Source organism: Camellia sinensis, chromosome 4 (assembly GCF_055761805.1).
Source record: "Camellia sinensis isolate YWXY chromosome 4, ASM5576180v1, whole genome shotgun sequence".
Taxonomy (NCBI): Eukaryota; Viridiplantae; Streptophyta; class Magnoliopsida; order Ericales; family Theaceae; genus Camellia; species Camellia sinensis.
Window position 1 is genome coordinate 111,644,793 of NC_138964.1, and position 15,942 is coordinate 111,660,734.

At 34.3% G+C, this 15,942-nt stretch overlaps 2 protein-coding genes across 15 annotated transcripts; both read left to right on the forward strand.

Moving 5' to 3' along the window:
• The first annotated feature begins 637 nt into the window (after positions 1-637).
• Positions 638-5,270, forward strand: LOC114308647 (uncharacterized). Of its 4 annotated transcripts, none has more exons than XM_028254277.2 (3): positions 658-871; positions 1,359-1,410; positions 3,768-5,270. In XM_028254277.2, exon 3 carries the CDS (start codon positions 3,794-3,796, stop codon positions 5,207-5,209), a length of 1,416 nt encoding a protein of 471 aa, XP_028110078.2. In that variant the 5' UTR covers positions 658-871; positions 1,359-1,410; positions 3,768-3,793; the 3' UTR covers positions 5,210-5,270. The 4 variants fall into 4 exon arrangements, with proteins under 4 accessions (XP_028110082.2, XP_028110078.2, XP_028110076.2 ...); XM_028254275.2 differs by having other exon boundaries at positions 720-871; positions 1,359-1,423; XM_028254281.2 differs by lacking the exon at positions 1,359-1,410 and having other exon boundaries at positions 638-871.
• A 3,110-nt stretch (positions 5,271-8,380) lies between these two features.
• On the forward strand, positions 8,381-14,132 carry LOC145789437 (uncharacterized). 11 transcript variants are annotated; one of them, XR_014327348.1, is made up of 7 exons: positions 8,381-9,105; positions 9,431-9,518; positions 9,604-9,718; positions 9,822-9,958; positions 10,237-10,655; positions 10,761-10,843; positions 11,289-11,414. XR_014327348.1 is itself a non-coding variant. In XM_082865953.1 (5 exons), the coding sequence occupies exons 1-5, from the start codon at positions 8,739-8,741 to the stop codon at positions 13,895-13,897; spliced, it is 600 nt and encodes a 199-aa protein (XP_082722079.1). In that variant the 5' UTR covers positions 8,381-8,738; the 3' UTR covers positions 13,898-14,132. The 11 variants fall into 11 exon arrangements, 1 of the variants encoding a protein (XP_082722079.1); XR_014327347.1 differs by having other exon boundaries at positions 10,279-10,655; XR_014327350.1 differs by having other exon boundaries at positions 9,868-9,958.
• Positions 14,133-15,942: the final 1,810 nt, after the last annotated feature.

A 15,942-nucleotide genomic window follows, 5' to 3' on the forward strand; every position in this document is an offset into this window, starting at 1 on the left:
AGTGGTTCAATTTTACCCACCACAATTACTATGAGAAGCATTTCTCTTTCCTGTCCTTCTGTTTCCTCCCAATTTGAAGGGAAAGTGGAGTGCTTAAAATGTTTGTATTATTTCCTCCTTATAAGCCCTCTATGCAATTCCCTTCCCTCTCCTTTAAAAAAATCCAAATATGATTTTAATTAATTTTATTTGACCAAATCCTTCACTTTCGTTCCTAAACCATCAATCCAAAAGAAGTGTAGAATTGTAAATAATATTTGTGAGTTTGTAATACTACTGTTAAGTAAAACCATCTCCAATCAATCACCAAAATTTTCATTTAATTTGATTTCAAATTTAAGTAGAAAGTTTGATTTGATATGAATTACTTCGATTTTTTTATCAAATTTTTATCAAAATCTTTTAAAAATTTATCTTTTCATCTCAAATTTCACTTTTCATCAAATTTGATGGGAAAAAATTGTCTATAATATTTCATATTTTTAAAATTTTATCAAATTCAAATTTAATTTCTCAATTTTATGAAAAGAATGACTCCATTTATTTGATGAAATAATTAAAGATAATTTTTGAATACTCTTTTATCAAATTTAAATTGATGAAAATAAAATGAAAGATGGGAAATGTTCTAATGTTCAAATTGTAGTGGAACTATTCGAGTCAACTCGGAGACCTCCAAGTCTAACAGATAAAAGAGGAGAGAAAGAGGAGGGGTAGGTGAGAGAAAGAGGAGGAGGGTTAGGTGTGAGTTGTGTTTTCGGATCTCTATCTGTATGTCTGTCTTTCTCTTGTGAGTTGTGTTTACTCCAAGTTTGAAGCAGCGACCCGTCCTCCATCCAGCACAGATCACATCACAGGTGCTAGAAAGGAGGTAACTTCTCATTCCATCTCTCTCTCTCTCTCTCACTGTGGTAACTTTGATTATTTCACTACTAGTCCACAAAACCCATGTCAACCACACACACAATCAACTCAATTGTGTTCATCACTCTCTCTTTCTCTCTCTCTCTCTCTCTCTCAAATTTTACATAATTGAATTATTTTAATTTTTTTTTTATATATTAAAATCAGTTGAATTGAAACAAATATAATGGATGCATAATTTTGCAATCCCTATGGAATTGGATGTGCTTTTTAACTTTAGCTAAACTCAAAATATGCCTCAAGTCCACTGTCAGGTTAAACAAACCGTTACCATCTTATTTTCCTATTGGATTACATTGTTTGTTTTGGCCGAAAATATTCTTTATAATAAACATTTTTTTGTAAAGTAAATGTTCATTATGTTTCATTGCAATCTTGAACTAGTGTGCTAATAGGTATGGTAGTGATGGTATTGTTGTTGTGGTGGTAATCAGTGGCGGAACAGGAAACACGAGTAGCAGGGGAATCTTATTTGACGTGGGGACGGTAAATAAATCAAGTTAAGCCAAATTTTAGATTGTTCAAAGAGCTTAAAAAATATGTTTAAATTTGTTTATTTATCTCTTTAACCGATCTAAAATGGATTAATTAATGAGCTTTAAATCAAGATTCAATAACGTAGTTTTTTATGTACTTTTTATATAGTGGATATAAGCTTACTAAGCTTATTATATGTTTTTATAATGGATATAAACTTACCAAGCCTAGTTCAACCCCAACTCAGAAAACTATTTTCACACAAATAAAAATGATGGGTATTTAATTTTTCTTTTTTAAACACAAAAGACAAAATGAAGAAAATAAAACAATATTTTGGCTCATATATTATTGTGTAAATTACACTAATCCCTTGATATTTGAATATATATATATATATAGAGAGAGAGAGAGAGAGAGACCCATAACTTTGGCATAATTATATTAGACTCTCTTAAGATTTTAATTCATATAACAATAAGTCCCATTTCATTCATAATTTTTTAGTCATATGGATGGAAAAATAATGTTGTCATCTGTTTTAAATTGTATATTTTGTTTTGTTTATCTTTGTATTTTCATACTATCTGTATTAGTTATGGTCTCTTTAGCCGTACTAAAAGGAAAATCAATATAATCATCCTAAAACTATGGAGCTTGTATTTCCTCCATATTTGAAGAAAGGTCAATGTAATTTAACTTATATTATTTTGCTGAAGTTGAATATTGAGTAACATATGAAATGGAAACAATAGAAAGCTTTATTGAAAAGGATTGCGTCTGGCTGATGAAAGAAAGACATACATGGAGGATTCAAGAATTGAGGGGCAAGGAGGTGGCAATTATGTATAACACAAGAACTAAAAAACAAAAATTAATGACACTAGAACGAAATTTTGAAGCTTAAAGGTCATCGCCCTCTTGGTCTTCCAATGGTGGTAATAGAGTGGTGAGGCAGTGGTGTTGGTGGTGGCATGGTGGCGCTCGTAAGATTTTAGTTTGAAAAATATTTTTTACCTTCATAAGTAGAAAATATTTTCCACCTAAATAAGTTTATTTTTTGTTGATTATAGAAAATATTTTCGGTCGACTTTTATTTTTTGTCATTTGTACATTAGAAAATGTGGAAAATGTTGGGGTTTTGCTCTATATGAGGAGTTGTGCACATGTGAGTAGAAGCCATGAAAGTCTAAGAAAGCTACAAAATGAAGAAAAGAAATGCAACTGCAGATTTGGGCTGAAGATTCAACTGAGCTATTTGTTGTAGGGTGGTTGTATAGCATGGCTACCATCAATGTTGCCGGTGGCTTGTTGGTAGGCAAGCTTGACTTTAGGCTATCTCATTTTGGGATGAGGTTAGTAGAGCAAGCATGGGGAAATCAAGACAAGCCAAATGAGAGAGTGAAGAGAGATTGACCCTCTATGTGAGAGAGAGTGTTCCATCAGTGTGAGAGGGGAAGCTAAGTGTGAGTTGAGTAAGCATGAGTGTTACCTCCTCCTCCCTTGTAATATCTTTGTATTCTCTCCATCTATACTGAAATTTGGTTACTTTCCTGTAGATGTAGGCATTAGGCCAAGCCACGTTAAATTTTTTTTATTGTTTTGTGTATGGAAGTTAATTCTGGACATCCTAGGCGGAGTCCTCAGATCCCAACAAATCTTGGGATCCCGTCTAGGATGTTCAAAATAAACTTTCATGCACAAAGAACCCACATACACAAAAAGACAAATAATTTAACATGGTTCGGCCCAATGCCTATATCCACGGGAGAGTAATCAAATTTCACTATATATATATGGAGATTATAAAGAAATTACAATGAATGAGGAGGAAAACACTCTTCCTTAACTCAAGTCCCATATGACTCTCCTTCTCACACCGAGGGAGCACTCTTGCTCACACAAAGGGCCAATCTCTCTGCTTCACTCTCATTTTTTTCTCTTGGTTTCCTCACTCGCTCCAATAAACTCATCCCATATTTATATACAAATGGGAGAGTCTAAAGTCAAGCTTGCCTACCGACAACATTAATGGCTGCCACTCTACACAGTCACTCTACAACAGACAGCTCGGCTGAATCTTCAGCCTAAATCTGCAGTTGCATTTCTTTCTTCATTTTTTCAGCTTTCTTTGACTTTCATGGTTTCCATTTTCAGAGCTCCTCACACGGCGCAGAAATCCAACAGAAAATGCTTTTCATAAATTGTTAGAAAATGCAGAAAATATTTTTCATAAAATATTTTTTGCTGAAACAAATAAGTGTCAAATAAAAAGAATTGATGATCAAAAGGAAAATAAAAAGAAAGGAAGGTTTTCACTTGTAAATGGATGTCAAACTCATTTTAGGTGGTGGAATTGCATTCAGGTCAGAGAATTGAAAGCATCATCTCAATGCCTAGCCCAGACAAGGAAAGCAGACCTCCAAGTAAAGAGCTAAGACGAACTCAAGCTCTAGAATGGATTGAGTCCACCACAAAGCCAGATCGCCAGATATGCAAGCTGGACACAGCTTCTCCAAAAATTGATGACAATGAACTCCAAGAGCTTTATGATTCACTTCCAAGATTTGGCCCATTTTACATTACAAACGAGGAGTCCTTGATGTCCAAGCTTAAGGAGGCGACGTGGCAACACATATTAACACGTGCACATGACTCAAATCCCAAAGCGACATACTCTACTTCATTAAGAAATATAGAAACACAAGCTAGAGGTGCCTATGTTGATGGCATAGTGGATGATGAAAGTAAAGTGACTAGAAGTCAATTTATACAAATGATGATCAAGGATGGTTGCTTTATCCTCCAACTGGCATTATTTGCTCTTGGAGGTTCTGAACAACTGTGTTATCCACCTGACCATCTCGTTTTTGGCAAACAACGGAACACTGATCAGCAGATCCGAAGATGGATCAAGTCTTTGTTCTTCGTTGGAAACCAAATTCCCCTTGTGGTATTGAGAGAACTGATGAATGGAAGCTTCTTCCAGCAAGTGGTAATGAAAGGGAAATGGGAACAACCACAGGACTTATTCAAGAGGGTCTTGTATGATTTATTGGTGTTGCCTGTGCTGGAGGAACGAAGCCAACAATGCCACCATACACCTACAACTTTATTGCAAGCACTTAAACGAAAATTAAGACTTGAAAAAAAATCTTTTTTGCTTCAGCAACAACCTACAGACCTTCTTCATGGCCTTCAAATGCTGGTAATTGGACCAGGAGGTGACTCTCCAAGCTCAACCAAATACAAAAATGATGAGACTGTCGTCCTTGACATTGAGAGTTCTTCCTTCAGCTACAAAATTCATAGTGCTACAGAGCTGAGACAAAGAGGCATCCATTTCAAGCATGCCAAAGGAATTGGAAGTGGAGGGATAAAATTCATGACAAACATGTTTCGTGCAGTGCTTACATTGCCTACTTTCTTGGTTGATGATGATACTGAGGTTTTGTTTCAATATCTCAAAAATTATGAGATCTCTCAACCGCTGGGTAGCAACAAGGGTGATGTGTGCTCCTATTTGCAGTTTATGAGCGAGTTGATTCGTACATCTGAAGATGTCAAACTCCTTGTCGACAGTGGGATAATTTCGCGAACAACTCCCGAACAAAGAGAGAGGTTGCCAGGAATTCTAAAAAGGTTGGCCAGTGGGGATACTAATCCGAATTTGCGCCTTGTAAGACTCAAGATTGATGATTATTCTCGCCCTCCATGGGATAAGATAAGGAACTTCCTTAGTCTGGTATTGTTACTCACTGTGGTGCAAACTATTTATACTGTTCTGGGTTATTACAAGAAGCCTTAATCAATGTCTATATGATTAATTAAAAAAGCTCCATGAATTGGATTTCAAGCTAGAACAAAAATGTGTTTCATATGCATGATTTAATTTAATAAATGCTATGTCTTTGATTGTATGATCCAATCTTAGCCAACCGAGTCCATTAATGAATCCTTGTATGTAGAGTATGCCTCTAAAAATGGCCGTCTTGTTTTCACAAATACAAATTTGTCACATGCTTATAGTATATAACCTAAATTAAATCAAAGGCAAAATTCATTTTAGCCCCTTATGTTGATGGAGCACTTCACAGTCTCATCTCACTTTTAAAAATAACCAAAGATTTCTCATGTGATTTTGGCAATTTTGAGATTTTCTTTTCTATCATTGTTAATTCTGTCCACATTGACAGAATATATAGTACATGTGTAATTTAAGGGTTGATATGAAGAAAAAACAAAAGTTAGTGAAAATTCAATGTAGAAGGACAAATATGCATTTGTCTTCATCTTTTTCGCAAAACCCTAACCCTACCCATCTTCCAAAAAACATAATCTGGACACAAGGGCAAGGAATTGAACATGTTATATCCTCAACCTCAATCCATCACTAGTAATCTCAATTCACTTTTACTATCCACTAGTACTTTTCTAATTTTCACTATTTGCCATGTGGTGATAAATTAACATGTAACACCCCGACCCTTCACACGTCATCGATATTGTTCGCTTTGGGCCACGCCCGCACGGATTTGTTCCTCCCAGTGGGTCACCCATCCCAGAACTACTCCAACCTAAGCACGCTTAACTGTGGAGTTTTGTTAGGGATTTCACCACCCGGGAAAAGGCCTTGATGCTATATAAGGGTCCAGGTTTTTACTTTTATAGCCCAGGAACTCCCCCTCCATTCCCGATGTGGGACACCGGGGCCTTACATAACATCCTACCAACCAATCTTTCTTTCAATCACGAATTCTTTGTTATTTGACGCAAAAAAAATAAAAATAAAAATAAAAATAGCGAGTTCTATGCACAAGTTTTTGTATTGCTTTCTAATTCAATAATAGGGTAAAGGAAACCGATTGAGAAAATTGCATAGGGCTAGCTATCCATACATCTCGATCAGAAAAGAATCAAGAAAAAAAGAAGAAGAAATAATTGGAATTGATCGATCTATTTCTCAAAACAAACATAAAGGAAACAAAATATAAAAGATAAATCATAGAAATGACAAACTCAATCATCTCAGCCACACCCTACCACCACCTCATCACCTCCATGTTGCTTCCAACCATATCCAATAGCATTAAACACATCAAGAGCCTTCACTCCTCTCAAAATATTCTGTAAGAAATTGATGCATTGGTGCCTTGTTCATGTGGAATTTATAAACCTCCACTCAACTAAGTCCAAGACAACCAAATCACTTCGTTTAAATAAAATTTCATTTCTTTTGTTGGAAAAGAGAGAGAGAGAGAGAAGAGAACTTTGAATTTTAATTCCTTTTACTACATTTTCATCACATTCTTTCATGTTTTCTTGGAAACCAAATAAGTGGAGATAGACAGTTATAAAGAGAGAACTATGCTTTCTCTAGCTTGTCTTGAAGCTCCTACAATTTCTTTATGTTGAGAATAAGGTCTCCATCAAGAGCAAATAGATGAGATGGGGGAAAGAGAAAGGAGTGGCATGTTTGGTTGGAAAGATAAATTAGTAGGGTGGAATGTTTATATCAAATTTGTTTGGCTATAGGAAAAAATGTAACTAATATAATGTAAAATCACTTCTTTGGTAAATGTCAGTTATTCAATAAGTCTAACAAGGCAACGCAGTGTAATTTCAAAAATTACAAGAAAAGTCCTTATAATTGTCAAATATCTCAAGAAAAGTATGTGTTAATTAACTCTATTTCTTTTGGGCAAATTACAGACACATAACTCCCTTGAATGTTACCATAATTACACTTGGCTCGAAGAGTACGGAGAAATGACACCGACCTCCTAATGGGCTTCAAAACTTAACTCCATTAACAAAGTATGTAAAAAGATAAAAGTGCCCCTTGATATTATCTTACTAGCATGCAATTCATTCAAAGCTTGAGCAATCATCACCTCATGACAATCACACTCTCTATTCTCCTTCCCCAAGCCCACCACTACCGCCCCTCCTCACTACCAGAACCCATCAAACTTAGTACTACAAGATTACTACTCCCACCTCACCGCCGCACCCCACCCACACCAATTGCCACTGCCCATTATCTTATATTCCTCAATTTTCTCCAATTTTCTTCACTCTACCAAAGCACCCATCTTTCACTATTGAAACTGCCACCATTAATAAATCTCACAATACTCAATTTCTTCTAGCACCATTACCCCTACCGCCAAACCCCCATGTTTCACCTACAACAAACCAGATCAACCAAGAGTCAAAAAAGCAAAAAAAGAAGTCTCATATATATACGCATTAGTGGTGGGCTAACAACGCGCGCGCGCGCGCACACGTATATATATAAGTATACACAAACCCTCCATGAATACATTTCCCTCATTGCAAATTCATGAGAAGGAGGTTCCGCAAATGGGCCATAGAGAACCATGGATGACATATGAGGGGAGTTTGTCGAATCGCCATCATCATATTTACTAGAACTAGAAAAAAGACTCAATACTTACCAAGAGGATCTAGATATGCTCTCTCTCTCTCTCTATATATATATATATATGAGTAATGCTAGAGACTCCAAATATTCTACCAAAAGTTTTACCAAATGTCTCACATGGGTGTGGGACCCACACAATGTAGGTCCCATGTGGGTCCCACACCCATGTGAGACATTTGGTAAAACTTTTGGTAAAAATTTTGGGGCCTCTAGCATTTTTGTATATATATATAGTCTTTGTTCATGGTTTTGGGATTTATTAACACAAGAAGAAATTGATGGAGGCAATGATTCAAAATTTATGGGAGAGATAGATCATACACATATTTTTTTTCAATCAATTTTTTATTAGTAATCTATATAATAAGGCACAAAGATTTTTGAAAAATATATCAAAATGTATGTGAGATACATTTTAATCTAATGGCTAAGATCAATTCTAAAAATATATTAACGGTACAGATCATAATAAAGGACAAAGATTTTTGAAAATGTGAGATATATTCCCGCTCAAATATCTCTCTCCCTCAGCCTTCCGCCTATCCACGTCTCTCTCTCCCTTTCTGTTCTCACCCACGTCTCTCTCCCTCAGCCTTCCACCTACCGACGTCTCTCTCAGCCTTCCCTCTTTATCTCTTTCTCCCCCTCTGTTCTTCTTCTTTCCGTTTCTCCCTCTTTGTCCTTCGCCGCTGCTTATCATCACCATAGTCGGAGAGCGACACAAAAATCGCCATGAAATCTCTGCTTAATTCGGACTCAACTACCATCTCCCCCATCTCCCTCATCAATCCTCGAAACTTCACTCAACCGAAGATCCAAACCTCTCTTCACTTCTCTCCAAAAGATAACCACCACCACCATTTGATTCGACGGAAACACAGAAATCGCCATGAAAGCTCTGCTTAATTCGGACTCAACTACCATCTCCCCCATCAATCCTCGAAACTTCACTCAACCGAAGATCCAAACCTCTCTTCACTTCTCTCCAAAAGATAACCACCACCACCGATTGATTCGACGGAAAGCTCGGTTCACTGCGAAATCTGTGATTGATTCGACCACGATTGATCAACTAGGGATTCCGGAATCCGATTTCCAAAATCCGACAGTTTCGACTTTGCATCGGAGCTCCAAGTTTCGAAAACCCAATCAGACCGTGTTGGAAGCTCAAGCCAAGGTCTGCACTGGCCCTACTCAGACTAGGCCTCTCACTGAAGAACAAGCTTTCAAGGTTTTGGACACCATTTTGAGATCAGGTCAATAAATCTCTCTCTCTCTCTCTCTCTCTCAAACCTTTTTGTTCAATTTTATTTATCAATTTGTAGTTCAATACACTCCACTTTACTTATATATCTGTCTATATCATTCCAAATGCTTCTGGGAATTTGAATGTTTCTTAATTAGCTCATTTTGACAAATTTCAATTGTTTGCGAAATTCACTCTTACTTATGTTGGAGGCTGCATAACTCAATAATAAGGGCATAGTTGAGCTCGGTAATCTTTTGTTTTTGGGATAAGATTGAGAGCTAAGTAATTAATGAATCACTTTCTAAAGAGATGCCTAACGCCATTAATTTCAGGTTGGCAGTGTGATTTTGTCTACCCATTTTCCAGAATTTCAAATTCAGTAAACTCCGTGTGGATATAAATGAAAAGGAAACTTTTGAGGTATACAGCAAACCATAATCATTTGTGATAATTCATGCTCAACCTTCAATTGGTCTATGTAATCATAGTTTTATTTAATTGATAGAGGGAGCTTCAAAATCTGGAAGATGAACAAAATAACCGTGTTCGTGGCTTTCGAGAGGTGATCGATTTGATTTCTACTTCTCAGAAACCTGTTGTTGCCCACAACTCACTTAGTGGTTTGTCTCTTGAATGAACAACTTTCAGTCAATTTAAACTATACTGGCCAACCTATTTCTTTACATTTATTGATTTTCCACTCCTATTTTTTCCTTGGTGCAGATTTTACATTCATTTATTCAAAATTCCTTTCCTCACTACCTTCTAGCATGGATGAGTTCAGGTGTTCTGTGCGTTTGGTTTTCCCCCACATACTTGATGTCAGCCATCTGATGAAGGAAATTGGCCTTATGAAAAAGGTGACCAACTTACCTGCAGCTATTTCGTATTTAAAAAGACGATTCTTTGCGCCTATTGATATGAAGATTTCTCACCAAGGCAAGTCACTCTTACATACTTGCCTCTCATGCTCACAACATGATTTGTTTTAAGTAGTATATTGATTGGAAAATGCCTTCATGATTGGTTCTCTCAGTGACATGGAAAACCAAGGTATTTGCCAATATAGTTTCTGTCATCTTTGGAGAATTGAAATTGCTGCTAATTAATTGTATTTGATGTTTCACGAGGTAAACAGTAATTTAATGTTCCATTAACTGGCCAAGTTTCAATCTTTCAGATGATGCAAGCGAGAGCAATATCCATGGCCATGATGTTCTGAGGATAAGTGAATTGTTTGCTAAACTGTGCACTATTCTAAAAATTGCCCCTGTAACTCACGAGGATGAAAATGGCCATTTGCCTTCTGTACTTGAAGACTATACAAACATTTTCAATCCTTGCTCCACAAGTTCCCAAGACCACACTATTGATGAGGATGTCTCGGTTTGGACAGACAACAGAAGAAAAGTTGACAGTAAGGATTTGGTTTTCTTGTGGGGATTTAGAGGTGGATGTCTGCCAGAACACTCAAGAAACTTCATGATTCCCGTGATGTGTTCTTTGAAGAATTTAATGTTCGACTGCTGGATAAGAGTTACTTAGATGTAATTTAAGGTGTTGGACTGATATGCATTTGTGTTTATAGCATATTATTCTACTTCAATTGTGTCAGACATTGTTCTAGAAATAACCTTATTTTTCATCCTCTAAATTGTGTAGGTGAGGATGAAGAAGGGGAAGGCATTGTCTTGCAATCATGGTATCCGTGGGAAGGAAGTGACCGAGATTATGATTACGAGGAGGTATGTTTTATGTTTTATGTTTACTGTTATAAGAGACAATTTTTATGTTTTTCCAAAAATTCTGCTCAATATGTTTTTCCAATAATATATATGGATGTGAGCATGAATTTAGATGTTATGAGAGACAATTTTTATCATTAGATGAATATTCAATTAAGTGAATTTTTGAATGATACACCATGCAACAGATTTGGATGATATAGATATATGGAAAAGAAATTCTGCACAGACTTTAACCAATTCTGCAAAGAAATTCAGACAAATCTATAGTATTTATATTCAGAAAAATTCTGCACAGACCAATATTTGAATTTTGTATTCGGGTAATTGAAAACATGACTTCAGTATTCTCTCATTTTTATCTTAATTGAAAACATGACTTTAGTATTCTCTCATTGATTCGGGTAATTGTTCTTCTTCTTGAATTTTTTTTTTCCTCTCTCAGCTTTTGCCTTCATCAGAGCTTCTGTGGATCACTCCAACCACTCTCACCGTTGTTCACTCCGGCTGTGACATCACTTTGGCTGCTCGGCTATTCACTTCGGCTGCTCGACATCCTGCTCGGCTGCTCGGTTAGTTTATTCACTTCGACTGTTTTTTTCCTGCTCGGCTGCTCAATGCTTTGGTAACGTTTGGCTGCTCGACATCACTCTTTTTCCTCTCTCAACTTTTGTTATTTCTTTTGTTAGTGCTTTGCTTTGATATTGAGCCAACTGCTGCTCGAGTGAATTTTTTTCTTTTGTTATTGAGCCAACTGCTCTGTTTTGTTAAAGAAAATAGTTGCTTTGTTAAAGAAAATATTGCTGCTCCGCTAACAAAGTGACTATACCATGGTTGCTATGGTTTAGACTATATCATGGCTGCTTTGTTAAAGAAAATAGTTGCTTTGTTAAAGAAAAAATAGTTGATATTAAGCTAACTGCTTTGTTTTTTATCTCTTTGTTGCTTTGTTAAAAAACTGTTTTTTTCTTTTGTTAAAGAGTAGTTGCAAAGGCTATGTTTTTTATCACCAAAATCAGTTGGCTCTGTTTTTTATCACCAAAATCACCAAAAATTTTGCTCAATGTTTTTTATTCTGTAATTAAAAATTCTATTTTTTATTACTGTCAACTGTTTAAATTAGTGATAAGAGACAAAAATTCTGCTCAATGTGTTTACTGTTATGAGAGACAATTTTTATGTTTTTACAAAAATTCTGCTCAATATGTTTTTCCAATAATATATATGGATGTGAACATGAATTTAGATGTTATGAGAGACAATTTTTATCATTAGATGAATATTCAATTAAGTAAATTTTTATCATTTCATGCTCACATTCAATTTTTATCATTTCATGAATATTTATCATTAATTGAATAGTTGGTCCAGATGATGATATGTGAGCATGCATATATATAGTGACTTATTGATGCTTCATATCACTACTTGTAATTAATTATTGAAGTGATTAATAAAGCAGGTACATTTCAGGTAATCTAGATGTTTGATAGGTTGGATTTGCATCTTTAGGTATTTTTCAATTCGATTTTCACAGTTCTTATGCTTTGAATTTGTTCTCAAATAGAGGTCCTCACTTGAATTTTGATTTTGATCGTGAATTGTATAGGGAAAGGATGAATCTAATGATCCGCTTTCTAGGTTGGGTTTTGTATTTCTTACTAATGATTTCTTAGTGGTGGTTACCAAAATAAAATATCACTTGGCTGGTTTTGTTTTTGATTAAATAGATAATGGTTGTTTGCCTATGCCATTTTCTGTTCTGATAAGATTGCTAATTGTTTCAGTCTTTTTCCCGGTTCAGAATTGTTGTGTGATTTCTGCCTCTCTCCTTCATAATTGTTGGCTTGATATTCAAACAGGTTATTTTAGACCAAAAATGACTTAGATAGAATATCACTTGGCTGGTTCTGTTTTTGATTAAATAGACAACGGTTGTTTGCCTATGCCATTTTCTGTTATGATAATCTAGATGTTTGATAGATTGTGGTAAATAGTATAATGATTTCTTAATGGTGATTATCAAAATATAATATCACTTGGCTGGTGCTGTTTTTGATTAAATAGAATGACCATTTTACAGTGTTGCAATGATTCCTATTTTAATTTTTTTTTTAGTTACATTTTTTTCGATTAAAGACATATAATGATTTCTTAATGGTGGTTACCAAAGTATAATATCACTTGACTGGTTCTATTTTTATTAAATAGACAATGATTGTTTGTTTATTCCATTTTCTGTTATGATAATCTAGATGTTTGATAGATTGGGGTAAATAGTATAATGATTTCTTAATGGTGGTTACCAAAATCTAATATCACTTGGCTGTTTTTGTTTTTGATTAAACAGAATGATCATTTTAGTGAACATTATAAATCTTATGTGTTTGTTTCTTAATTTGCATCAAGGCTGGGAGGAGTTGTTATTTTATTTGAGTTTTGAGTTTTACTTATGGTCATGTATTGCTTAACAAATATTCAAAATGTATTTAAGGTCAGAAGCAAAATGAATCTGAATGGGTGTAGGTGAAGATTGAAGAAGGTGCTGTAGGGTGGTTACATACACAAAACTGATAGGACTAAACTGATATAATAAATGGCTTTGGGCTTTTGGACAAAATAAATGGGGTTTTTTAGGCTGTGTTGATTTGTAAATGATGGGGGAATTAAGTTGGTTAGAGTTTGTTGTTAAATTACCAAGCGAAGAGTTTGCTTTTTGAATTTTATTTAATTAAATTCTTTTTTAAATTTTCCCTCTGACCTTATGTGATCAATTAAAGGAAATTCCAAAAAGAAAAAATTGAAAAAAAATAAAACCCAAAGAAAATATTGATTGATTTGTGTAAATTAATGTTTTTATCAGTCATTAATTTTTATATGTGTTGACAATGTGTTGTGTTTGTTCATAATGTTTGTGTTTAGTTTGAATTGGGTGGTCTATAAAAAAAACCTTTCATTAGTGTGACAATACATGTGTTTGTTTTGAATTGGGTAGTCTCTTTTAATTATTATATTGGCTTTTTTTTCTGTATTTTACAAGTGGATGAAGACTAGAAGCGAATGGCAATATTGACTCCCTTTTTACAGGTGTACATTTTTTTAAGCTTAATTTTTTCTTATCTCTTTAATGATTTTGTATTTATTGTTGTGTAAACTAAACGTGCACTTTTTTGATTGATGAGTGTTGGAAGAGTGACAATCTTGAGAGCAGAATTTACACTATTTTTGGTTTCATCGTTTACAAACTTTGAAAATGATTGACGTTGTATAAAGTTAAAGAATATTTACAGGTTGATGCTGTGTAAACTTATATAGAGTTGGTTTGGTTATTTAGAGGTAGACATTTGGAGGTGTTTGTTATTTAGATTTTGATCAAGAATACCATTTTTGTATTGGCATGGTGTGCTCCAAAGGGAGAACACCATTTTGTTGTTCCTCTTATTTGAAGTTGTGTTTGTAATAAAGGGGATCCTCTTGATAAAATGTATGTTATCTATTCATTTTTTGTATGTCATGGGAAAACAGAACTTTAGGTATACTTAATTCTCAATGTTCCTAACTTAAGAGAGAATGATAAATGAAAATTATTCAAACAGAACATTATTTACACCGTGTCTCTAAGCACGGCATATACTAGTATCATAACAAATCATGAAAGGATATATTTGGTATTTTAAAATAAAAAATTAGATGGCGTGATCAAATTTCATCTAATTGTTTAATGTGTGATTAATGATATAATTGTATGTGTTATGCAATTAAAATTTTAAGAGAGGCCAATGTGATTCATGAGGTTAAATGTAATTATTATAACATTCAATCAAAAGTTTAAGTAATTTATTTATTTATTTATTTTTGTATATGATTCTGCATTAACTTGGATGAGGTCTCCATTTATGAGAGAAATAGAATAATGTCACGAGACCATAGTCAAATGTTCGGCTCACCCATCATTGTTGGTGATGGTGAGCCTAATCTCCATAGTCCTTTTCTAGAGTTTTTAATGTGCTTTAAGCTTATTATTAAAAAGTGCATTCATGGAAAGTCCTTACATTCTAGAGTTCGGAAAAAATATATAGTAGTGTTGAATTAATCATGGCCGTCCATCAAGTCCAAATAACTAAAATGAACTTGACCATACCGTGAGAAATTAGTCAATTTTTTTGGAACGACATGTATTCGTACTTTTTTATTAATCCTTATATATTATATATTTTTATATATTTTTTAATTATTTAATACAAAATTATAAATTTTATTTTTTTACACATCACAATATTTTAAAACATAACGTGACCACACCCAATAACCACTCACATACCATACTAACCCACTCCCATCAAATGAAACTTCTTCATTAAATACAAGACCATTCAATATTCCAGAAACGTCTTCATCTTCTTTTATTAATTATCTTACACTATGAGGTTATTTGGGAAGAGATTATTTTAATAAGTTTTTAATTTTTTGGTTAAAATATAAGATAAAAAAATTAATATATTTAGGATGATTTTTTAATTTTTTATAAAAAAATGTATAAAAAGTAGAGAGAAAATAAATTTTTTAACTTTTTGATATAAGTTGTTAGTTTTTTAGATTTTTTTGTGACTTTTTAACTTTTTAACTTTTTAACTAAAATCACGACTTGCCAAACGAGACCTATGTCTTCTGATAAGTTTTATTTTTTTATCAATCATAACATCTTAGACCATCTCCAACGGTTTAACAAACTTGGCATCATATTTGAAATTTGGTGAAAAATACACTTTTTGGAGCTCCAACGGTTTCACCAAATTGGTATCAAAATGAGAATTGAACAAAAAAATCATCAAACTGAGAACATAATATAGGTTTTACCAAATTACTGTGCGTGATCGTTGGAGGAGACCAACCGGTCAACTAGCCGGTAGACAAACCGGTCGACCGGTTCATTTCTAAATAGGTAGGTTCAAACCGGTCAAAAAGGTTCAAATAGGTAAAAAAAAAAAAAAAATTTGCCTTACTGATCGACCGGTCGATCAACCCACCGGTTGTCTCTTGCCTTTGATGACAACCATTGGAGCAGCTCATATCAGATTGAGAAAATGGTTATTTTTTTA